This window comes from Neoarius graeffei, chromosome 3, assembly GCF_027579695.1.
Source record: "Neoarius graeffei isolate fNeoGra1 chromosome 3, fNeoGra1.pri, whole genome shotgun sequence".
NCBI classification, from domain to species: domain Eukaryota; kingdom Metazoa; phylum Chordata; class Actinopteri; order Siluriformes; family Ariidae; genus Neoarius; species Neoarius graeffei.
In genome coordinates, this window is record NC_083571.1 from 9,059,746 (window position 1) to 9,084,208 (window position 24,463).

Sequence of the window (24,463 nt, forward strand, 5' to 3'; positions counted from 1 at the left end):
TATTAATGTGTTGTTATTTGGTGATAGCAGCTAAACTCCTCGTTAGCCAATGTTAGCCACGAGAGTGAGCGGTAGGAGGATTTTAGCCGTTGCAGATGTAGCTAGGGATTCAGTTTATTATTGTGAAATTCTTATGTGAATGCTGGTAAGCAATGTAGTTACGTCAGGTTTAATGATATTGTATATCAGTAGTAGTAAGTTGATTGTGCACTTTGCAGTCGTGATGCTGAATAACATAAGCAGCTTCCTACCCTGTTGTTCTGTTTCAGGGTTAAGCTAATGGTCAGCTTGTGAACATGTACACGTTCATGAGCAGTACAAATTCGTGTAAGTGTGTTCGTGTACATTAGCCAGACTGTCCATAGGCCATAGAGGCAGGGGAGTTTATCATAGCCGTTTGAAATAGCAGTGCAGCAACCTGCACATTTTTTTTCGTCACACTACCCGATCAAAAAAGAAAAGAAAACTCCGTCCCACTGCCTATCACTTTTTTCACTACTGAAAAAAGCGCCACGATTTGGATTCCCCGGCATGCCACTCGCTGTTTGAATACAGGCTAGCAGCAATACTAAACTCTGCAAAATAGGCTGACTGTGCGCGGGAGTCTCGGTTCCCGCTGTAACACAGTGTTACGAAAATAAATTGTGCAGTCATCCAAACCATGAATTTACATTTAGTATATCAGGCTACCAGGCCGCCAAAACAATGGTTTGAATGACTGCAATTTAGAGAGCACAACTCTGTAACTGAACAGGTGCATTGGATATTTCCCAGTGAGGTAATTTAAAAAGTCTCTGGGTAATTGTTCAAGGAAAGATGAATCCCGCGCGCTGTCCTTTCCGTATTGTTCCCGAAACGTTGCACTTGTGGTAAGGAGGACAGTGCGTTAGCCACGACCGAAACGTTGTGAGCAAAGTTCCTGTGGAAAGGAATGCGCGGGATGCATATTTCATTTAACATTTAGTTTCGTAACAATCTATTATAGTCCAAAGACATGCAGGTTAGGTTAACTGGTGACTCTAAATTGACCGTAGGTGTGAATGTGAGTGTGAATGGTTGTCTGTGTCTATGTGTCAGCCCTGTGATGACCTGGCGACTTGTCCAGGGTGTACCCCACCTTTCGCCCGTAGTCAGCTGGGATAGGCTCCAGCTTGCCTGCGACCCTGTAGAAGGATAAAGCGGCTAGAGATAATGAGATGACAATCTATTATAGCGGGAACCAAGACTCCCGCGCCAAAGTCGTTCTATTTGTCCCCGCTCCGCACAGGCTGAGGCAGCCTCGGAGAGGGAGAGAGCGAGAGAGCACTTTTGCACACGCCTCTGGAGCTTGTCATATGGGGTAAGATGATGTCACTTTTGCACGGGCGAACAGGTCTTCTTTTTGAGACCTAAATTATGTCTGACACATTTCTCCATCCTTTGGGTTTTTTTTTTTTTTTACTGGCGCAAACATACATCGAAGTCACTTCAGGTTTCTCCACGTGTATCTTATTAATAATAATCATCTCATCTGACGTGATTAGAGATTGGAGGAGCTCATGCCCCTGTTAACCCAAGGTGTCGTCCTACCCTCTTTTAACTACGCACATAACAGAATGCCAATTCTCTGTTTATTTTTCTTGTTGGCTGATGACAATGTGAGAAACTTAGTTGGCTTTCAATCTTGCAATCAATTTTGCCATCAATAAATAACTTTGTGACATTATTACTGTTTTGTTTTTATGTATTTTACAGAACATGAGTATTTAAAATGCAAATATTTAACAGGTTGGGCACATGTGCCAGGGATGTTTACTGACATTTACTTATGTATTGCCTTTTCAATGTATTAAATTCATATTCTGCTGCTAAAATTACGCCAATACGCCTAAGGTGACTTGACTTGACTTATTATAGGACTTGATTTGACTTGACTTGACATAGCCTGTGACTTGACTTGACTTGACTTGACTTGCCCAAGACAAAAAGGACTTGGGACTTACTTGGGACTTGAAGGTTAAGACTTGAGACTTACTTGAGACTTGCACATGTGTGACTTGGTCCCATCTCTGCTGTCTTCTAACCACTGCTTTCTAGCTGATCATCATCTCTCTGCTGCATTCGCACATTCCTGATCGAACCACGCATTTCTGCTTCTCCTTCCTCCTTCCTCACCTAGAACATCTTGAGCTGCGTCCACCATTACTGTACTAAGGTTTTGCCAATCCAATAGGTCTGCGTCTTCATTCTCCAAGACATCGAAGCGGTTGCTTATTTCCATAGCATATCTTCCTCTGTATTCTTCATTCATTAGCTTCTCGATATTGATTTTCTGCGAGCGCTTGACTTCTATTCTTTTACTTTTTAGCTTTATTTTCACCTTTCCTATCACAAGCAAGTGGTCCGAATCACAGTCTGCATTCCTATAGACGCGTGTCGAGGAGTGATGACCTAAATTTCTTTCTGACCATGATATGGTCGATTTGATTAATTGTACGGCCCTCAGGTGATATCCACGAACCTTTATGTACTTGCTTGTGTGGAAAGATGGTGCCTCCGATCACAAGATTATTCTGTAGTGCGAACGTTGCGAGTCTTATCCTGTTGTCATTGGATTCTTCGTGCAGACTATGAAGTCCTATGGTCCCTTTAAAGGCGTGAACTTGCTTGCCAATCTTAGCATTAAGGTCGCCGAGAACGATCAGGAAGTCATGCCTAGGAATCCTATCTAGCATTGCTTGGACCTGTTCATACCACGTGTTCTTCACTTTATCTTCAGTCACTTCTGTATGGGCATGCAGACAGACTACAGTAATATTGAAGAACTTACCCTGTAGTCGAATCTTGGCGATTCTGCTTGACAGCGGGGTGAATTCCAATAAGGCTCTATAGGTTTTCTTGGTGAGGTAAAAACCGACCCCTTCTTCCCGTGCCCCTTCCTTCTTCCCGCTGTATAAAATATGTCCATGTTGCAGGTCCCTCTTACCCGACTCTAGCAATCTTATTTCCTGCAGAGCTGTTATCTCGATTTGGTTTCTCAGTACTTCCTTCTCCAGGACTTCCACTGCACCAGGCTTGTTTAGTGACCTGACATTCCAGGTCGCGATTCTTAAAGCGTTTTTCCGTGTGCATATCCTTAATCCGTTTCCAGTGTCTTCAACTTGAAGATCCGTCCGGCTAATTTGGTCATGAGTTTCAATCGCGGTGATTTTTTTGCGGCGAGGAGCTGTGAACACCAAGCCAACCCATCAGAGACGGGGGGGCAAGCCTGTGGTTAGTACCTTCCGGCGACCTATAGCTCCCCGAGGGTTATAAGAGACTCCTCCCGAGCAGGTCATCCAGTCGGGTCAAGCCACCACACCTTGACAAGGTTAAACAGGCTCTTACCCTGGTAGGGAAGGACCTCTAGGGTCCAAAGACATGCAGTTAGGTTAACGTGGGATGGCCTTGGGCTGAAGTGCCCAAGAGTGGCGGCGCACACGTACGCAGTGGCTTTGCTCTCCTATGATGAACTACATTTCATTGTACATTTCTGCAGTGACAATAAAGGCATTCTTCTTCTTCTTCTAAAGACCGTAAGGATTGGTAAGATCATCTTCGCCAATGAGTCAAATTTTCAGCTTTTCCCATCACCTCATCGTCTAATGGTTAGACGGAGACCTGAAGAGGCCTACAAGCCACAGTGTCTCGCACCCATTATGAAATTTGGTGGAGGATCGGTGGTGATCTGGGGGTGCTTCAGCAAGGCTGGAATGGGGCAGATTTTTGTTTGTGAAGGACACATGAAGCAAGCCATGTACAAGGTTATTATCCTGAAGAAAACTTACTTCCTTCTGCTCTGACCGTGCTCCCTAACTTTGAGGATTGGGTTTTCCAGCAGAATGATGCTCCATGCCACACAGCCAGGTCAATCAACAGGTGGATGGAGGACCAAGATCAAGACCCTGTCATGGCCAGCCAGTCTCCAGACCTGAACCCCATTGAAAACCTCTGGAATGTGATCAAGAGGAAGATGGATGGTCACAAGCCATCAAAAAAAGCTGAGCTACTTGATGATTTTTTTTTTGTGCCAGGAGAAGCTTAATCACCCAAGAGCAACGTGAAAGACTGATGTCGAGCAGGCCAAGATGCATGAAAGCTATGATTTAAATGTCAGCGTTATTCCACCAAATATTGATTTTCTGAACTCATCCTAAGTTCAAACATTAGCATTGTGTTGTTTAAAATTGAATATGATCTTGATTTTTATGCTTTATTCAAGGTCTGAAAAACACTTCATCTTTTTTGTTATTTTGACCAGTTGTCATTTTCTGCAATTAAATGCTCTAAGTGACAATGTGGAATTTGGGGGAGATGCTGTCAGTAGTTTATGGAATAAAACAATGTTCATGTTCCTCAAACACGTACCTATAAATAGTAAAACCAGAGGAACTGATAATTTTGTAGTGGTCTCTTAAATTTTCCAGAGCTGTACAGTTGTGGTCAGAAGTTTACATACAGTGACGTGAATGTCATCTTGGATATGAACGTCATGGCAATATTTGGGCTTTCAGTAATTTCTTTGAACTGTTCTTTTTCTGTGGCAGAATGATTGTACAGCATACAGCTTTAATTAAAAAAACACTAGAATTTGGTGCACAAGTTAATTTTCTTTGGGTTTTCTGAAAATCGACACAGCCTCAAAATTATACATACAGGGTCAAAAATATACATACAGCACACCTAATATTTGGGTAAAATGTCTCTTTGCAAGATTCACCTTGACCAAACATTTTTGTTTACCATGAACAAGCTTCTGGCAGAATTCTGGTTGGATATTTCATGACTCTTCATGGTAGAATTGATAGAGTTCAATTAATTTTTTTTTTTTTTCTTGGCATGGACTCGACTTATAAGCACGGTCCATATATTTTCAATAGGGTTGAAGTCAGGACTTGTTTTAAGCTTAATGTTCGCCTGCTTTATCCTCCACAACCAGCTCTGATGCGTGTTTGGGTTCATTGTCCTGTTGTAACTCCCAAGTCGTGTTCAAGTTTCTGATGGTTTATGCTGAAGAATTCTGAGGTCGTCCTCCTTCTTCATTATTCCATCCACTTTGTGCAATGAACCAGTTCCACTGGCAGCAAAACAGCCCCAGAGCATGATGATCCTACCACCACCGCCAGCTGGTACAGTGCCCCTCTGTACATGGTGGTCATTGTGGCCAAACAACTCAATCTTTGTCTCATCTGACCATACAGCTTTCCTCCAGAAGGCTTTTTCTTTGTCTGTGTGGTCAGCTTCAAACTTTAGTTCAGCTTGAAGGTGTCAATTTTGAAGCAGGGGGTTATTTCTTGGATAGCAGCCTCTTAGTCCATGGTGGTCTGAACTGTAGACAGTGATCCATCAGCTTCTAGTTCATGGCAGGGCTGTGCCATGGTGGTTCCCAGGTTGTTCCTGACCATCCAAACCAATTTCCTTTCAGCTGAGGGTGACAGTTTGGGTTTTCTTGAAGCAAAGCGGCTTGGCAAAGTAACTACACCTCACAATAACTTGCATACAATTGTTTGAACTCATCTTGGAATTTGCAGTTGTTTAGAAATGACTCCAAGAGACATTCCGGAGTTGTGTACATCTGCGATCCTCTTTCTCAGATCTGCACTGAGCTCCTTGGAATTTGCCATTTTACTGTGTGCTGGTCAGTCCAATGAGTGCTGTAAACAAACCCTTTTTATGAAAGCACAGAGAAGCTACCAGCTGTAGTCAATCATGATCACTAACAGGAAGTTAAGAGACCTCGGCCTTGGCAAGATAAGAGACATTTTGGAAGTTTCAGCACCTCTGAATCAATAATCTAAGTGAGCGTATGTATATTTTTGACCCAGTGTTGATTTCAGAAAACCCAAAGAAAATTAAAACTTGTGCACCAAGTTCTAATGCTTTTTTTTTTAAATTAAAGCTGTATGCTGTACAATCATTTTGCTACAGAAAAAGAACAGTTTAAAGAAATTACCGAAAGCCCAAATATTGCCATGATGTTCATATCCAAGATGACATTCACATCACTGGATGTAAACTTCTGACCACAACTATACCTTGTTTTGTAGTCTTTTCTATTTTTTCTATAAATGCACCATGGGGAAACAGTATTTCAGTGCACTGTATACTTGTATACGGACATATTGATGGTAAAGCTCTCTTGAATGTTGAATCTTAACACTTTTTGGTATTTGTTGTGATTGCAGGGAGGGTTGTGGTGTTTCGGGGGAAACGGATTACCCTATGCCCAGAGTCTCACCTCCATCCCTTCTGAGAAGGTGGAGTCTTTCTGCCTGCAGGCCCTCGTACAGCACTCAAAGGTAAAAACACACACACACACACACACACACACACGGACTCATCTAATGTGCTCTATTAACCTCTATAATCTCTCTCATACAGGTCCTGAGTCATTGTGATCACATTGTGGCCAATGGAGGACTCCACCTTTTACAGAGAGTCTACCAGCTTCGCCGGGATTCGCACAAGATTCAGCGCAACATCGTACGCATCATCGGGAACCTGGCACTGAACGAAAGCTTACACACCGACATCATGCAGTCAGGTTCGACTGATTCTTCACACACACAGACGGAGCACCAGCCGGGGGATGATTATTTTCCAGTAACTGCACATCCTGCAGTGGTTTATTCCTCTTACGTATATCACAACAACGTATTTAGTACTAAACAACACATCATACTTCTTATCCGTTTCTAGTTACCAGAGGTGGACAAAGTACCCAACCTCATTACTTAAGTCAAAGTACATATCCCACTGTTTAAATGTTACTCCGATACAAGTGAAAGTTGTCCAGTCAAATTTTTACTAAAGTTAAAATACTTGCTTTTAAAAATACTTAAGTATTAAAAGTACATTTTCTGTCAACGCATCGTTGTATTATTGCCACAACGCCTACAAAACCTAACGCCGTTACCAAAGACAGAAATGTGAATTCACAAAATCAGAGATGCCTACTAGTACGGATTGGCCGTATTTTGTACGGAAAAGTTACGTAAATACGATGTTACGGCAAACAGTGTTATTCTGTACGGAATTATTATAAAGTCTTAAAAAATTCCAGTGAGTTGTTTTTAAATGTCCAAGCGACTTTTTCAATCCATGCGCGATTCACGGCTAGGCTATTTATTTTTACGACAACCACATATGCTGTGTGTGACATGCGCAGATTCCGCACATTTGTTCGCGCTATTTTCGATACGGTAGAATGGCCGTGCATTACACCCAGTCAAAAGGGCAATGGATATGCGCACTGCAAACTGTGTAGAACTGACATTAACATCACTCATGGTGGTCGCGATGACTGCGCGCGGCATGTCAACTACAAAAACCATATGGAGTATGCTGAAATGGCGAGTCAGGCGGAAAGTAAATCTGGGGGTATCCAGCAGTTTTTTACGAAATCTGTGGATGAAAAGACACGGAACGTGACACGCGCTGAAGCGGTGATGGTTGACCTGTGCTTGGAGTTGAACTTGCCAATTAGTGCCATGAAATGTGAGTTAAACTTATTCAGTTTCTTTTTACATGTCTGATTTTTATTCACTGAAATATCAAACACTGGCTGGACTTCAATTCAAAGTCTTTTCAGTGTTGCAAGTGCAAATGTACATGTAGTATGATCAAAAACAGAATTTTATGATTAGTGCTGTTGGGATTGTGGCAAAAAATTGATCATTCCACTGTTTTAAATACAATTATAAATGCCATTTTATTCAGTGTCTCTTCTGAAGCATTATGCTGAAGTATTTATATATTGGGACATTAAGATAACAATGTCGGACTCTCTTTGGCATGAAATAAGAAATTTTTTTTAATTTTATTAGAATCCGTTAACAGGTAGAACATTTTGCCAGGCAATATAATATAATACTTTTGAGGAGTTACATTCAATACCAATGATTGGTAGTCAACCGTAATGTCTGCAAACAGGGAACACTATTGTATTTATAAAAATGTGATATATTGTATGCTCTAGAAATTCAGTTGAGATGGCTGCTCGCGTTTTGTTTATTCAATTCACACAAAACAGTTCTTTTTAATAATTTAAATGTTAAACATATTGGTATATACACCTCTTTATAATGGAAATGCGCATAAATTAATGTTACTGAAAGTCATTCCAAAATACTGAAAAATGTTTAAGAATACTGAAATTCAAAATTTGGGGTAGGCATCTCTGCAAAGTGAACTCATGCTGTGCATCATAGTGGTTTAACGTTAAGCTAGCTAGTCAGTGAAGCTCCACCTCTTTTCAAACTCAAAATCATATTGTGTAGCTAACGCTACTAGAAAAGAAAGATTTCTACATTCTGTTTATTTGGCAAGATTATGCTAAAACATATTTCTGAAAGGACTTCAGATAAGTTAACGTTATTCATGTTAGCGTAACTCTGTTTTTACATGCTAACTAACAGCGTCCAAGTTAACTAGCTATGTGTAAACGTCAGCCGTGGACAAGGCGACGGCAACTTGCCGGGCAAATCCATAGAAAGTCATTTGACTAGCCAGATTGTATAGCTATTGCAGCGTTATCGCTAGCTCTAAAAGCACAGACAACTTTGTTGCAGGCTTTCTCTTGGAATAAAACGTTTACAGACCTCAATATGCTTCCGCAGGTCGGACGGCGAGTTTTTGTAGGCCGTGATGCGGTTCGTTTTCGGCAAACATTTAAAACGAAACGAATCTTTAATCCTTTCAGAAAACTGAAACATGGGTTCATGGGCCATGAGTGCGTACGTTCTCCAGAAGAACCGCCTCCTTCCATTCTGCCATTAACTGATCGTGTTAAATAACGCTGCGGAGAAATCATTGATCTTGACGCAATATCAGACGCAAGACGTGGATAACGTCTTGCGTCTGATATTTACGCCGTAGGTTTTTTGCCTGTGCTGGCTGAGATGGCGCAATCTCCTCACATCATGCAGGCGTCCCACGCTGCCCGCACTTTAGCCAACCTGGACCGAGACGCAGAAGTGCATCCAGTCTATGGACGTGACGTGACCCTCGTGATTACTGATTGGTTTTTCCGCAGGTGACACTGAGAGCCAATCACATTTTAGAAAAGAAAAGAAAAAACATCCACTTTCAAAGCCGCTTCATAGTAACGAGTAACGAGGACCTTGATAGAAATGTCGTGGAGTGAAAAGTATATTTATCTTTCAAATATAGTGAAGTGAAAATAATACTCAAGTAAAGTACAGATACTCAAAAAGTGTACTTAAGTACACTATTCAAGTAAATGTACTTCGTTACAACCACGGTTGTAAAGAGTGATTATACGAGTTACTATATCCGTCCTGGCAATAAAGCTCAAACCAGTCTGGCCGTTTCCTCTCTTATCAACAAGGCGTTCGTTTCCACCCACAGAACTATCGCTCACTCAGCTCAGTGTTTTTTGTTTTTCGCGCCATTCTGTCTGTGTAAACTCTCGAGACTGTCGTGTGTGAAAACCCCAGGAGATCAGCCGTTTCTGAAATACTCAAACCAGACAGCTGCATTCACTGTGACGTGGATAACGTCTTGCGTCTGATATTTACGCCGTAGGTTTTTTGCCTGTGCTGGCTGAGATGGCGCAATCTCCTCACATCATGCAGGCGTCCCACGCCGCCCGCGCTTTAGCCAACCTGGACCGAGACGCAGAAGTGCACAAGTACCAGGACGGAGTTTATGTTTTACATCCACAGTGTCGCACCAGGTAATCGCTGTTATGATTTATTTCTCTGTCAGTCAGCATGTGATAACTGCTTGTAAAGAAGCTGATGAGCTTTCTCTGTCGGTCTGAACCCAGCCATCCTGTAAAAGCGGACATTCTGTTCGTGCACGGGCTTCTGGGAGCCGCTTTCAAAACCTGGCGACAGAAAGACTTGGATCTGACAGAAGTCGAAAAATCTGCAGGAATACAAGAGGATTACACCGAGTGCTGGCCTAAGGTGCGGTCTATATCTCAGAACGCTGGTATTCTGGGGCCGCTGATCAGATCAGTTTTGCTTTTCCTGTCTGTGTTCTTTAGCTCATCTGGTCATAAGGTTGATGAGCTGTTGCCATGGCGTGGCGTCCATCCGTCGTCCACAATTCGGTTAAATCGTATCTCCTCCTAAATTCAAAGAGTTTATTGTCCTCCTGCACAATGAAATTCTTAGTTTGCCGTCCACCATGAATGCCAAATTACAACAATAAATAGGTGGAAGAAATAATACAACGTAAAAGCAATATAGTACAAAATAAAGGTAATATAGTGCAAAATAGGCAGTATAATACAAAAATAAGGCAATGATGGAACGTAGCAGCGAAAAAGGGCAGTAGTCATACATGTCAACCTTTGGTCAATCAAACCTGTGTAACCAACCTCCAAAATCCGTATTTCCCTTATAAAATCCGTATAAGATGCAAATTAAAATAATTTACCTAAAATTTGAATGATAATTAACAATGATATATCCCAGTTACTTTTTATTCAATATTAATAACAATAAACCTTCAGAATGAATACAAAGCTCCGATGTTTGACAAAAACACAAAGTGTTATCAGCGTAGTTACGAAGGAAATACTTCGTTGCTTGGAGACAGGTTTCACCGAGCGGCTATTATGCGCGAGACTTCGTATTAGCCACAAAGTCAGGAAAATCTGTTCGTAAAATTACGTTATAATGACCAAATACAATGAAAAGTATTTTTCCAGTCTCACCTGTGACAGGTAATCCCATGTGATCTCGTTTGGACGGTAAACCTGTTGGTACAGTTAAACGCAGCACATGAATGAGGCATCTTTATTCTCGGGCGAGGATGACGTATGATTCTACGCAGAAGCCGGCGTCTATGACTTCCCGGTTGGCGGGATTCTCGCAATGCGGTGTGCGCATGATCAAAAGTGGAACGAAGTCTCGCTACCACAAGATAACGCGCGATTTCATAAGACTCTTTACTGGCTGTCTGTGGTGTACAGTACGTTTGTAAATGTTATGCGTTCTTTTATCATCGTGGGAATTGATTATAGCTCTAAATAAATATTGAAGGTTTTTTTTAAAGAATCCGTATAACTTTATTCATACGCCCGTATACTACGTTTATTGAATCAAATCCGTATAAAATACGGACATTCCGTATAGGTTGACATGTATGAGTAGTGTGCAAATTCGCATAATCAATGAGGGAGGAGATACGATTTAACTGAAAAGTAAACAAAGTTGTAAACAAAATCAACAAAAAAACGACCACATTTTTGTTCCTCGAGGGAAGATCGACCCAAAACATCACTCGGAACTGAAATCGGATGAAACCTCTGAGAGGAGATACAATTCTAGTGAGAGGCCTGGAAAATTCGTTAATTTGGCCTAATTAGTTTTTAATTATTATTACCTGGCCTAATAATTTTTAAATCAGTTCTCCACAGATTTCCGTTCCGATTGTTTTGTTTGAAAGAACTCCTCACGCCGCACCAAACTCGGTCGTTGTTTTGTCAGATTTTTTGCTAACTAGTTACTAATTAGGCCAAACTAACGAATTTTCCAGGCCTCTCAGTAGAATTGTATCTCCTCTCTGATTTCTCATCCGATTTCAGTTCTGATCGATGTTTTGGGTCGATCTTCTCTTGAGGAACAAAACTTGGTCATTTGTTTGTTGATTTTGTTTATTTTCAGTTAAATCGTATCTCCTCGCTCCCTCAGTTCTCAATGGATTTCAGTTCTGATTTGTTTTATTTGAAAGAACTCGACCTTCTGCACTAAACTTGGTCGTTTTTTTTTTTTGCTAACAAACTGCTAATTAGGTCACCTTAACGAGTTTTGGGACTTTTTTCAGTAGAATTGTATCTCCTCTCGCAGTTCTCGCCTGATTCCAGTTTGGGTCGATCTTCTCTTGAGGACCAAAACTTGGTCGTTTGTTTGTTGATTTTGTTTACAACTTTGTTTATTCTCCGTTAAGTCGTATCTCTTCCCTAAGTTCTCAATCTATTTCAGTTCTGATCGTTTTGTTTGAAAGACCTTCTATACAACATTTGGTCATTCTGTTGTCAAATTTTGGCGAACAAATTAGTAATCAGGTCAACTTAATACATTTTCTTCTGATTAGAATTGTATCTCCGCTCTCATTTATGATGCGAATTCAGTTCTGATCGATGTTTGTTTTGGGTCGATCTTTTCTCGAGGAACAAAATTTAGTCCTTTGCTGATTTTCCTGTTGTAAACAGTTTGTCGTCTCTCTCACATCGTCACATTTCAGTTCTGTTTGATGTTTCGGTCGTTATGGCTGTCTTGATGGCAGGCCAGATAAGCGACTATGGCTACATCCACATGACAACGGCAACGAGATTTTATTAAAAAAAAATATATCGCGTCCACATGGGCAACGGATCAGTAAAATATCAGGTACATATGGCAACGCAACGCTTGCTGAAAACGATGCAATACACATGCCACACCTCTACGTGCGCTGTAAGACGGTCCCATCGGAGACACCAGAACAATAGAAGAAGTAGGACGCATGCGCATAAACCCCTTCTTCTACCCGGTGTGAAGCACTCACAGGAACAAGCACACAACAACAAGAAGAAGATGGCTGCGACTACACGAGGAAATCGTGCCTTCTGTGTGTACAAATTAGTTTTATTAGTGTGCATAGTTTTATATAACTTAATTTTCTTATTGTGTGAACATTTTGAAAAGCATTTTTATATAATTTATATAACTTTTTATATTGTGTGTGAACATTTTGAAAAGCATTCTTATCCAATAAAAAAAGAAATTCAAGAAATGGTTCAGTTACTTGTTTATTTAAAAGAAAAGCTGTATACAAAAGTGAATGCAATGCAGTGGTTCATACAAAACAGCGAGAGTGCTGCTTGTTCTAGTCATGTGGTTGTGACGTCATCGTAAACAAATCCGTTCTACTCATCCAGACGACTTCGCAACGGCGCCATTGCCAGATTTTTCCACTCTGGAACCCGTTCTCAAAAAATATCGTTTTGGGGCACCCAAAACGCTGGTGCCGTGTGGACGCCAGGCCGAAACGATAAACAATTTTATCAGATTCACCTGAATCCGTTGCCGTGTGGACAGCCTCTGCGTCTCTGACGTTCTGGTATTGTTTTCTTTTGTTCGACCCACAGTCGTGGTTAGCAGCCGATTGTCCCCATCTCAGAATCCTGTCTGTGGAGTACGACACGCATCTGAGCGACTGGAGTGCCAAGTGTCCTGCTGAAAACCAGAGGTAAAGTAGGAAAAGCAGGGGTTTGGATCCATAAGTAGTGAGTTTAATCATTTCACTGTCTACGCAGGAAGTCTTTAGCGTATCGCAGCGGAGAGCTCCTGAAGAAGCTGAAAGCTGCAGGAGTCGGTGAGCGGCCTGTGGTTTGGGTGGCGCACAGCATGGGAGGTTAGTCATCGGTGGGTCAGAGATAAACCTGCATCCATCATAGTAGCTTCATTAAACATTTCACCTTCTGGAAAACCTGCATCGTTTTCGAGTTAAAAGAAAACTCCACCCTGAAACACAATGATTTGCTGTATTTCCGTTATTCCTGCGAGAAGTTACATGACATGACAGGCATTTAGCAGACGCTCTGCATCCAGAGCGACGTCCAACATACCCAGAGCAACCTGGAGAGCAGTCGGGGGTTCGGTGCCTTGCTCAAGGGCACTTCAGCCATTCCTGCTTGTCCAGGGAATCAAACCAGCAACCGTTTGGTCCCAAAGCTGCTTCTCTAACCATAGCAGAGGTTGTGCATCAACCGTGTCAATCATGTCATTGCGAGCCAATTTGCACTCGAGTTTAATCGGAGAAAAACATCTCAGGAGGTCAGCAAGACCTTCTCCTTCTAGAATCCCGACAAGAAGTTGTTGGTGCACCAACAACTCTGGACCCAACGTCCCAGAATGCACTGCAGCTATACACAGACTCTGCTCTGCAAGTTAGCGATCGACAGGATGACCGGGTGTGATGGTGGAATTAGCATGAAATTTGAAGCTTTGTGATTTGAAGTTAAAGAAGTATTAGCATCATATGACCCATACGGACCCGCGCACGCTTTTGGAGAACTGAAGGCAAATTTTTTTTTATCATCAAAATTCTATTTCTCTCATTTTATTAAATATCGGAATGCATTTTTGATCGCTATTTTTTGTCGCTGCTATAGGAAGTTCTGAGTATTTGAAATATGCTCTGTAATATATCAGTCCATACGTCAAAGCAATGGCCGTAAACGAGATTCGTCGAGACCTGTGCGAGACATCGTAGGACGGAAGTAAAACGTACAGCGGAAATCAAAGTGACCAAGATCTGCCAACGTTGTCAAAAGACGCGCGCGCTCTCTTTCGAATGCTGACGTAATCAAGCCGGAAGTTTTGTTTGTTTTGATAGCGATCAGGAAAGTTTGAAAAAAGTAAGCAGTAATCGTCATTTAAACTCGTTTTTGTACGATAAAGTTTTCAAAATGGCGGCACTGACACCTGGCTGACACTTCTTGACGTTTCGAAGTCTCGCACAAGTCTCGTGAAGATCGCGCAGATAAGCGACGCCTGCCGTGGACCAAACGAACTAAATTCAACACGGCTAAAAACCGAATAGGCCGATAATTGCAAATACAAGTCACGATATAAGGTTACTAAAACCGTAATTGAGTAATACGTTAATTAAGAAATAAAGCAAGTTTAAAAATGACTTCAGTTCTACTTTAATAAAACCATCGGCAAAAGTCACATGACTGGGCAGATACGGGTTTTTGAATCCGGTCTGGAAAAAGCCGTATGCTGCCCCGGGACCCGTTTCCCTCACATCCTTCCGCAGTTTTCATTTTGTTTATCTTGTTGTTATCAAGGTAGCGTGGAATACTTCGCCAAAAGGAAAACAGAGTGTCTGGTTCGTAGTCGAAAATTTTTTTCTTCACTCGTATGTATATAAAAACTACATAGCAAGCTGTCGAGCTTCTTCAAGGGGATGACTGTTATAGATCTCTTTCCTCCTTAACTTCAGCAGGAAATCTTTTGAAAACGTTCATGCTGTACTTAGTTTTTTTTACGGTGTTTTGCATCCTTGTATAAATAAACAAGTGAATTTCTTCAATTTCAGCATGTTTAATTCGGTCTGTCTGATAAATCATCTGGGTAATAAAATTCACTTTCACTGTGCTCAGTCGAGTCGTTTTTCGCATCGTTTTCCACTGTTCGTTAAAAAAGGTCATATGATAAAATGCTGATTGATAGGAAAATATTTAGCTCTTGGTCATTTATAGGGACCTCGCTGCACCCACTCACTCACTCGCTCGGTCCGTACGACACGCCCTCGAGCGAAATATTTTCCCATCCGACCCAATCACTCAGTTAATAAGTACATACTGATGTTAAATCTATTAAAGCATAGAGATGAAGCATGATCCTACTATCAGCACAGCATTTTGGGTAGAGTAGAGTGGGGTAATACGCCCCCGTGGGGTAATACGCCCCCGGCCTGTTTTACCCAAAATAACCACCAGATGGCGCAAAGTTACATTTCTATTGTTGCTATGGACTGGCTTGACAACGGGGATATACAAATATCCACTGTGGATCGCATATCAGCAACGCAGCGGAGAGAAATCAAATTTCATGGTAAGTGATATAATTTTCAGATATCAGTAAAACTGTATTTAGATAGCTGCTATTTCGTCAGATATCACAGCTGTGTATGTGGTATGAGTAGACAAGTCAGTACGTTAAAAAAAATACATTAGGTATAAAAAGTTGAACCACATTTTGAAAGTAAGACCCTTTTTTGTAAAAGTGTAGTCTGTGGGGTAAAACGCCCCCTTAATGGCGGGGTAAATGGCCCCCAGGGGGCATCGTTTCCTTTTATCATAATTACTGTATTTCATACATTTCTGAATAGCAGATACATAGTTTTTAATAACATCTCGCTTACCTGGTTGAATAAAGCAAGTAATTTGAACTTAATATTAAAAATAATTGAAATAAAAAAAAAATTGAAATTAAAATGCGAAATATAATAAAATAATGCAGCTGTTCATTAATTCAGGGATATTTTCTTGTTTCTTTCACATTATAGGCTTAAGTAAACACTTTTGCTATCCAAACAGCTTTTTTTGAGTGAGGGGGCCTATTGCCCCACCTCAGGGGGCCTTTTACCCCACTGGGGGGGTAAAAGGCCCCCTTGGCACAATGTTTGTTTTTGTTAAAAAAAAAAAATTAAGTATTAACTTTAGGCAAACTTTAGGTGGCATTATTGTTCATGTCACTGTTGTCAAAAACTGTGATTAAAACTAAACACATGGTTCATTTCAACTTGGAGAAAAACTGAATTTTCTTTAAGGGGGGCTTTTTGCCCCACTCTAATGTAATATGGAAACAGACTAACTTAATTTTATTACAAAAATAGATCTTGAAGATATTAATTATAAAGATTACTCTGCAAGCTGTTCAGGGTGGGTTTTTTTTTTTTACTTTTAAATATTTCACAATTACCCACCTCAGGTGGTGTTTACATTAGACCGTATCAGCGGATCATCAGATTAACGTTTTTAAAACAATTCGCGTGCACACAGCAACGCCAATACACGGATACGCTCGGCTCCGCAGGCATCCTGCGCTCCAAATCACTCCGCCCTGAACAGCGAGTGCTCTCTGGAGGGTGCGCAGTCCGGCCCTGTGCAGCTCACAGAGCGCGCGAGTGAAGCGCACGAGCAGTGATTGGGGACAAATAGCAGGAAGTGAAAGTCCGCGCCGTTTTTCAGCAGTTGCGTCACATGACCAACGTGGCATGACCAACGCCAGCGAATCAGGAAGGTGGATGTCACAGTGACGTTGTCCAATGACGACGTCAGCTAGAGCTCAGCACTGCGTTTCCTCGTTCCTCAATGTTTACACAGCACCGGATCAGATACGAACTGGATTGAATACGTGGGCCCTGGCGGATTCAAGTTGTTCCGCCTGTGGAGTCGTTTCCCGGCGTTTTAATGTGCACGGACAGTGCATCCGCGATGAAAACGAGACGGATACGGTCTAATGTAAACACCACCTCAGTCTCGGTTATTATTCACGGATAGTCACTGAGCCTGAGGCGGATAATTGTTTTAGTATTGCTGGGTTTCATGTGACGTCACATCCGCCTCATTAGTTATTCAAAACTTTAGCTGGTGGTCTACCAAAGCTCAGTTGACAAAATGTTTGTATGGAGACGGTTCATCGCTTGCATGAAAAATGCCGTACGCTTGCGTTGTTTGTAGCGAATCGATCAAACCGTGAAACTGATAAAAATTTCTTCAGGGTTCGATGTGAACTAATTAAAAAAGGCTGAACGAACACAGGATTTCACAAAAAGACGTGGAGAAAGGCGGCTTTTCAGTGAAATCGAAGGGAGCCGAGTCGAAGCGTGCTGGAGTTTGCGGCGATCACTTGGTGAAAGGTTTGCATTTCCCTCTCAGCTCTGTCCTTAGTGTTTTCCAAGTACTTTTCTTGCTGTGTGTCGTTATTTTACGCTACTTTTTTTAGTCCCGAAGCACTAAAGCTGATTCTCCAGCTGTTTCTTTGTTTACGCTTCACAAAGTCCATATGCATGAAGGTCGCGACATAATTCTTCCCCAGCCGTGCAGTTACAATGCGCCGTGATCACGTCTTCTCCATCTTATTTAACTAAGATCCAGGTCTTTAAAGGGGTTTCTGATGATCTTTGTGAATGATTTAGCGGAGAGATGAGAGCCAAGACGAGTGAGAATCAAGCCAGCGGTTTGTTTATGCTTTGTTGTAAAGATGTGGATGAAAAGCTTAAAAAAATACTTAGACGGGCAAAAACAATCCAGGATTCATTGGGCAGCGACTTGATAGCGAGGTCCTTTACCCAGCCACGTACAAAAAAAAAAAAAAATTGTAAGCCTCCGTACTCTTCCACGCTTTCATCTGTTCTGCGGTGTAGAAGGACGTCTGCAACACCAGATAGTTCGAGATGTCGGGGAACTCGACTGAAGGGTCGTTTTCCAGATCGTATGATAAATCCTTCTTTCCCAGACTGTCGGGGTCGATTCCATTGCACATAGCGATCTTCTGAATATATCTAAAGCCAGCAGTGGCTTCTAGATTACGAGCGTCCTCTGATAACTTATCGCTAGTCGTCAAGACCACCAGCTATTTCACTCCTGGTAAAACTGCTAAGAAAAGTCACATGACTGAAACCCAGCAATAAATACACAGGGGATTTTTTTTAATTTAAATATGTATTATGAAAATGTATTTCAAACTTCAAAAGCAGCATGGAAATGTAATAAAGACGCGCACAGACTTGTCACTTGTCCACACCGAGTCACGTAAAATCCTTCGTTTTGAAACCGATAAAATAAATCCCAACTCCGCCTTCCCTTTGAATAGTTTTAGACCACACTTTTTTGTAATTCTTCCTCACTTGCGGTGAAAGCGATCGGCCGCCGTTTTGCCGAGTCGCTCGAGGTGATTATCGAGAAATGGTCTGAATTTCTCGACCAGTCACCACGCACCATTTTCTATAATCACCTCCATATTTATTCCCTTCAACATTACCACTTGAGTTTGTTGTAAGCTCCAGGTGAACGATCGTCCTCAGACCTCTGTGTGGATTTCACTAGGCTTGCTGGTGAAAAAGATGCTCTTAGACGCCTCGAAAGATCCTGAGCTGAGCTCCTTGGTGAAGAACACGAAGGGCGTGTTGTTCTACAGCGTTCCTCACCACGGCACGTTCATGGCCGAGTACTCCGTAAACGTGCGCTATGTCCTGTTTCCGTCCATAGAAGTCAGAGAGCTATGCAAAGGTTGGATGGGTTTTTTACCATCAGTTTTTGTTCATTTTTCCTCCATTTCATTTCATTTTATTGTCTCACCCACTTTCTGCAGACTCTCCAGCCTTACAAGACCTGAACCAGAATTTCCTCAACATCGCAAAAGACAAAGAGTTCAAGATTCTGAGCTTTGCCGAAACTCTGCCCACGTCCGTCGGCCCGATGATGAACGTATTAGTGGTTCCCGCTGCGTCAGCAGGTACGTCAGCTTTACTCCCTTAAACATGAAGAAGCTGTTTGTTTGATGCTTTACGACCTATGAGTCGGAAGATGTGTTTGGACGTCCCTCCGTTGTGTAATTTGGCCATAATTGACAATTTTTTTGTTTTGTGTTATTTGTGTCCGTACTGTCAGATTTATAAGATTAGATCATTTGTTGCCTCGCCTGGGACAGAGTCCACCAGGGGGTGAGGTATTGTTTTCGGTGGCGTTTGTTTGTTTGTTAATGATATTACGGGAAAACGGCTGGACCAATCTTCATGAAACTTCCAGGATAGACAGGATGACATTTTGAGGGTCATCCGGTCAAGGTCACCAAAAAGGTCAAAATTGTTTTTTCGTGATATCTTCTTTCATATTCATTCAGGTGTGTTCTCATTGGCCGAGGGCATTATGGTGTGTTCTGACTGGCTGAGAGCGGTACGCTGTGTTCTGATTGACTGAGAGCGGTACGCTGTGTTCTGGTTGGCTGAGAGTGGTACGGCGTGTTCTGACTGGCTGAGAGCGGTACGGCGTGTTCTGACTGGCTGAGAGCGGTACGGCGTGTTCTGACTGGCTGAGAGCGGTACGGCGTGTTCTGACTGGCTGAGAGCGGTACGCCGTGTTCTGACTGGCTGAGAGCGGTACGCCGTGTTCTGACTGGCTGAGAGCGGTACGCCGTGTTCTGACTGGCTGAGAGCGGTACGCCGTGTTCTGACTGGCTGAGAGCGGTACGCCGTGTTCTGACTGGCTGAGAGCGGTACGCCGTGTTCTGACTGGCTGAGAGCGGTACGCCGTGTTCTGACTGGCTGAGAGCGGTACGCCGTGTTCTGACTGGCTGAGAGCGGTACGGCGTGTTCTGGTTGGCTGAGAGCGGTACGGCGTGTTCTGGTTGGCTGAGAGAGGTACGGCGTGTTCTGGTTGGCTGAGAGCGGTACGCTGTGTTCTGGTTGGCTGAGAGCGGTACGGCGTGTTCTGGTTGGCTGAGAGCGGTACGGCGTTTTCTGGTTGGCTGAGAGCGGTACGCTGTGTTCTGGTTGGCTGAGAGCGGTACGGCGTGTTCTGGTTGGCTGAGAGCGGTACGGCGTGTTCTGGTTGGCTGAGAGCGGTACGGCGTGTTCTGGTTGGCTGAGAGCGGTACGGCGTGTTCTGGTTGGCTGAGAGCGGTACGGCGTGTTCTGGTTGGCTGAGAGCGGTACGCCGTGTTCTGGTTGGCTGAGAGCGGTACGGCGTGTTCTGGTTGGCTGAGAGCGGTACGCCGTGTTCTGGTTGGCTGAGAGCGGTACGCCGTGTTCTGGTTGGCTGAGAGCGGTACGCCGTGTTCTGACTGGCTGAGAGCGGTACGGCGTGTTCTGGTTGGCTGAGAGCGGTACGCTGTGTTCTGGTTGGTTGAGAGCGGTACGGCGTGTTCTGATTGGCTGAGAGCGGTACGCTGTGTTGTGATTGGCTGAGAGCAGTACGGTGTTCGAATGAGAATCAGATTGGCCAAGTATGTTCACGCACAAAGTCAAGGTCAAAGTCATCAAAAGGTCAGAATCGTTTTCTCGTGATATCTTTTTAATTTTGACCCTCTGTTGATTTCAGAAAACCCAAAGAACATGAAAACTTGTGCACCAAGTTCTAGTTTTTTTTTTATTAAAGCTGTATGCTGTACAATCATTCTGCCACAGAAAAAGAACAGTTCAGAGAAATTACTGAAAGCCCAAATATTGCCACGACGTCCATGTCCAAGATGACATTCACGTCGCTGTATGTAAACTTCTGACCACAACTCGATGCATCTCCGTGGATTGTCATGGGTTGTTGATGGCATTAAAAAAAAAAAATTTAAATGGCATTAAATTAGATTTGCTGATCTCTGCAGAAACCCTTTTATTCACCCAAGTGGTTTATTCCTGACTCGACATAAAATTGCATTGTGTTTCAGCGCGGTTAATAGTGAACTATCATTACCTACATCTCTGTATTGATTTTTAAAATAAACGACAAAGCAAACAACATCTCTTGGGCGTTTTTATGTCTAAACAGATGCCAAACAAGCTGTCGCTCGCTACAAGCGTCCCTTTTTACTTGACGTCGACTCTCCGATATCATGACCTTTTTGTCAAAAATAAAAATATCACAAATTGTCAGGAATTCAGGATATTAAATTTATTCCTCAGTTCTCATCAATCCACAATCTCTTTGTACCTTTTGCAGATCTGGGGATCGGAGAGCTAATAGAGGTGGGCGTCGATCATCTAAACATCTGCAAACCCAAGAAGAAGGACACGTTTCTCTACAAACGGAGCTTGCAGTTTATACAGGATGCTCTTGGTGGGCAGATAATCAACTGAATCTTTGCATCTCGTGTCATCTTTAGGATTTTTCATCAACAGGGAGTCGTCTGGAAGATACCACAAAATGCAAGATGGAAAAAAAGAAAACAACTAATACATGTGTGAAACATACAGTAATATCTTTAAACATTTCTCCCGGCAAATGCAGGATTCATTTTGTGCGCTGATTTTTGTATGACCACTATGTATGTGTAATCATTTAAACTCGGTGTCTATTTTTATTGACGCTAGCACACTCTTGGAAAAACTAAGAATGAGATGGAGGAACGCCGAACTGCCGACTCGCCAGACTTCTTCATTGGTGCCACTACCTCAAACACAGCGATCGATTAGATTTTAATTATATCCACACTATTTTTGTGTACATCAACGTTACCTGTTTAAATTATTCGAGTATGAGTTCTTGAGGAGGATTTAAGCTTAAATCTGTGCCAAAATATATTTCCAGCACTTAAGCACAATAAATAAAGTGGCTGTGTCTCTCTGTGTCCTTTTGTCTGATGGGGAAAGAGTGAAGGATCGTGGAAATGATTATCTTTATGATGATGAGGATGGGGCGGCACGGTGGTGTAGTGATTAGCGCTGTCGCCTCACAGCAAGAAGGCCCTGGGTTCGAGCCCCGGGGCCGGCGAGGGCCTTTCTGTGCGGAGTTTGCATGTTCTCCCCGTGTCCGCGTGGGTTTCCTCCGGGTGCTCCGGTTTCCCCCACAGTCCAAAGACATGCAGGTTAGGTTAACTGGTGACTCTAAATTGAGCGTAGGTGTGAATGTGAGTGTGAATGGTTGTCTGTGTCTATGTGTCAGCCCTGTGATGACCTGGCGACTTGTCCAGGGTGTACCCCGCCTTTCGCCCGTAGTCAGCTGGGATAGGCTCCAGCTTGCCTGCGACCCTGTAGAAGGATAAAGCGGCTAGAGATAATGAGATGAGATGAGATGATGAGGATGTTCACCTGCGTGCAAAGGTTGACCAGGAATCCAACATGTAATCATCTGAGTTACTGTTACCACCATGAATTTTTTTTTTTTTTTTTTCTTGGAACAGCACATCCTGAATTTTTTTTTAAACACAGGCCTCTGTTCTGAAGACTTTCCCATGGTGGAGTTTTTTCAGAGCTTTCCATCTGGTGGTGTAGTGGTTAGCACTGTCACCTCACAGCAAGAAGGTTCCAGGTTCGAATCCTACAGCCAACAGGCCTTTCCGTGTGGAGTTCGCATGTTCTTCCTGTGTCTGTGTGGGTTTCCACCGACACGTAGATCTGGTCAAATACCCATCCACTGGGGTTACACAAGCCGGTGCATACTTGGCGCCGGTCCCAAGCCCGGATAGATTATGGAGGGCTGTGTTAGGAAGAGCATCCGGTGTAAAAAAGAAAAAATCTATGCCAGATCAAAGCAAGCGTAAGGATCTGAGCAACTTTGACAAATTGTGATGGCTAGATGACTGGGTCTGAGCATCTCCAAAATGACACATCCTGTGCCGAACAGGTGACAGGGTCATGGTCCAAGGGGTGTAGAATGAAACCCTACAACCCTTATAAACCCCTTTTGAACCCTATAACAACCAATAACCCTGGATATACTGAGACTGGCGGTCAACCCGAGGCAATGAAGTACGTTATTGGTTAGATAAGCTATCGATATTAGTGGAACTGTACATCTACATGCCACAAGGGTCATCGTACATGTGGAGAGCGAAGGACAGAATGATAGATACGGTGGTGCTTGAAAGTTTGTGAACCCTTTAGAATTTTCTATATTTCTGCATAAATATGACCTAAAACATTGTCAGATTTTCACACAAGTCCTAAAAGTAGATAAAGAGAAGCCAGTTAAACAAATGAGACAAAAATATTATACTTGGTCATTTATTTATTGAGGAAAATGATCCAATATTACATATCTGTGAGTGGCAAAAGTATGTGAACCTCTAGGATTAGCAGTTAATTTGAAGGTGAAATTAGAGTCAGGTGTTTTCAATCAATGGGATGACAATCAGGTGTGAGTGGGCACCCTGTTTTATTTAAAGAACAGGGATCTATCAAAGTCTGATGTTCAGAACACATGTTTGTGGAAGTGTATCATGGCATGAACAAAGGAGATTTCTGAGGACCTCAGGAAAAGCGTTGTTGATGCTCATCAGGCTGGAAAAGGTTACAAAACCATCTCTAAAGAGTTTGGACTCCACCAATCCACAGACAGACAGATTGTGTACAAATGGAGGAAATTTAAGACCATTGTTACCCTCCCCAGGAGTGGTCGACCAACAGAGATCACTCCAAGAGCAAGGCGTGTAATAGTCAGCGAGGTCACAAAGGACCCCAGGGTAACTTCTAAGCAACTGAAGGCCTCTCTCACATTGGCTAATGTTAATGTTCATGAGTCCACCATCAGGAGAACACTGAACAACAATGGTGTGCATGGCAGGGTTGCAAGGAGAAAGCCACTGCTCTCCAAAAAGAACATTGCTGCTCGTCTGCAGTTTACTAAAGATCACGTGGACAAGCCAGAAGGCTATTGGAAAAATGTTTTGTGGACGGATGAGACCAAAATAGAACTTTTTGGTTAAAATGAGAAGCATTATGTTTGGAGAAAGGAAAACACTGCATTCCAGCATAAGATCCCATCTGTGAAACATGGTGGTGGTAGCATCATGGTTTGGGCCTATTTTGCTGCATCTGGGCCAGGACGGCTTGCCAACATTGATGGAACAATGAATTCTGAATTATACCAGCGAATTCTAAAGGAAAATGTCAGGACATCTGTCCATGAACTGAATCTCAAGAGAAGGTGGGTCATGCAGCAAGACAACGACCCTAAGCACACAAGTCGTTCTACCAAAGAATGGTTAAAGAAGAATAAAGTTAATGTTTTGGAATGGCCAAGTCAAAGTCCTGACCTTAATCCAATGGAAATGTTGTGGAAGGACCTGAAGTGAGCAGTTCATGTGAGGAAACCCACCAACATCCCAGAGTTGAAGCTGTTCTGTACGGAGGAACGGGCTAAAATTCCTCCAAGCCGGTGTGCAGGACTGATCAACAGTTACCACAAACGTTTAGTTGCAGTTATTGCTGCACAAGGGGGTCACACCAGATACTGAAAGCAAAGGTTCACATACTTTTG

General features: G+C 42.7%; 1 protein-coding gene across 1 annotated transcript in view; it reads left to right on the forward strand.

Moving 5' to 3' along the window:
- serac1 (serine active site containing 1) overlaps window positions 1-21,825 on the forward strand; it is a 68,164-nt gene extending 46,339 nt beyond the window's left edge. Inside the window, exons 9-17 of the mRNA XM_060916354.1 lie at window positions 6,204-6,317; window positions 6,400-6,562; window positions 9,565-9,715; window positions 9,809-9,950; window positions 13,124-13,224; window positions 13,292-13,389; window positions 18,599-18,781; window positions 18,864-19,007; window positions 21,206-21,825. Coding sequence (XP_060772337.1) covers window positions 6,204-6,317; window positions 6,400-6,562; window positions 9,565-9,715; window positions 9,809-9,950; window positions 13,124-13,224; window positions 13,292-13,389; window positions 18,599-18,781; window positions 18,864-19,007; window positions 21,206-21,342 — 1,233 coding nt within the window. The 3' untranslated portion in view covers window positions 21,343-21,825. The remainder of the gene's footprint in view (window positions 1-6,203; window positions 6,318-6,399; window positions 6,563-9,564; window positions 9,716-9,808; window positions 9,951-13,123; window positions 13,225-13,291; window positions 13,390-18,598; window positions 18,782-18,863; window positions 19,008-21,205) is intronic.
- The last annotated feature ends 2,638 nt before the right edge of the window (window positions 21,826-24,463 follow it).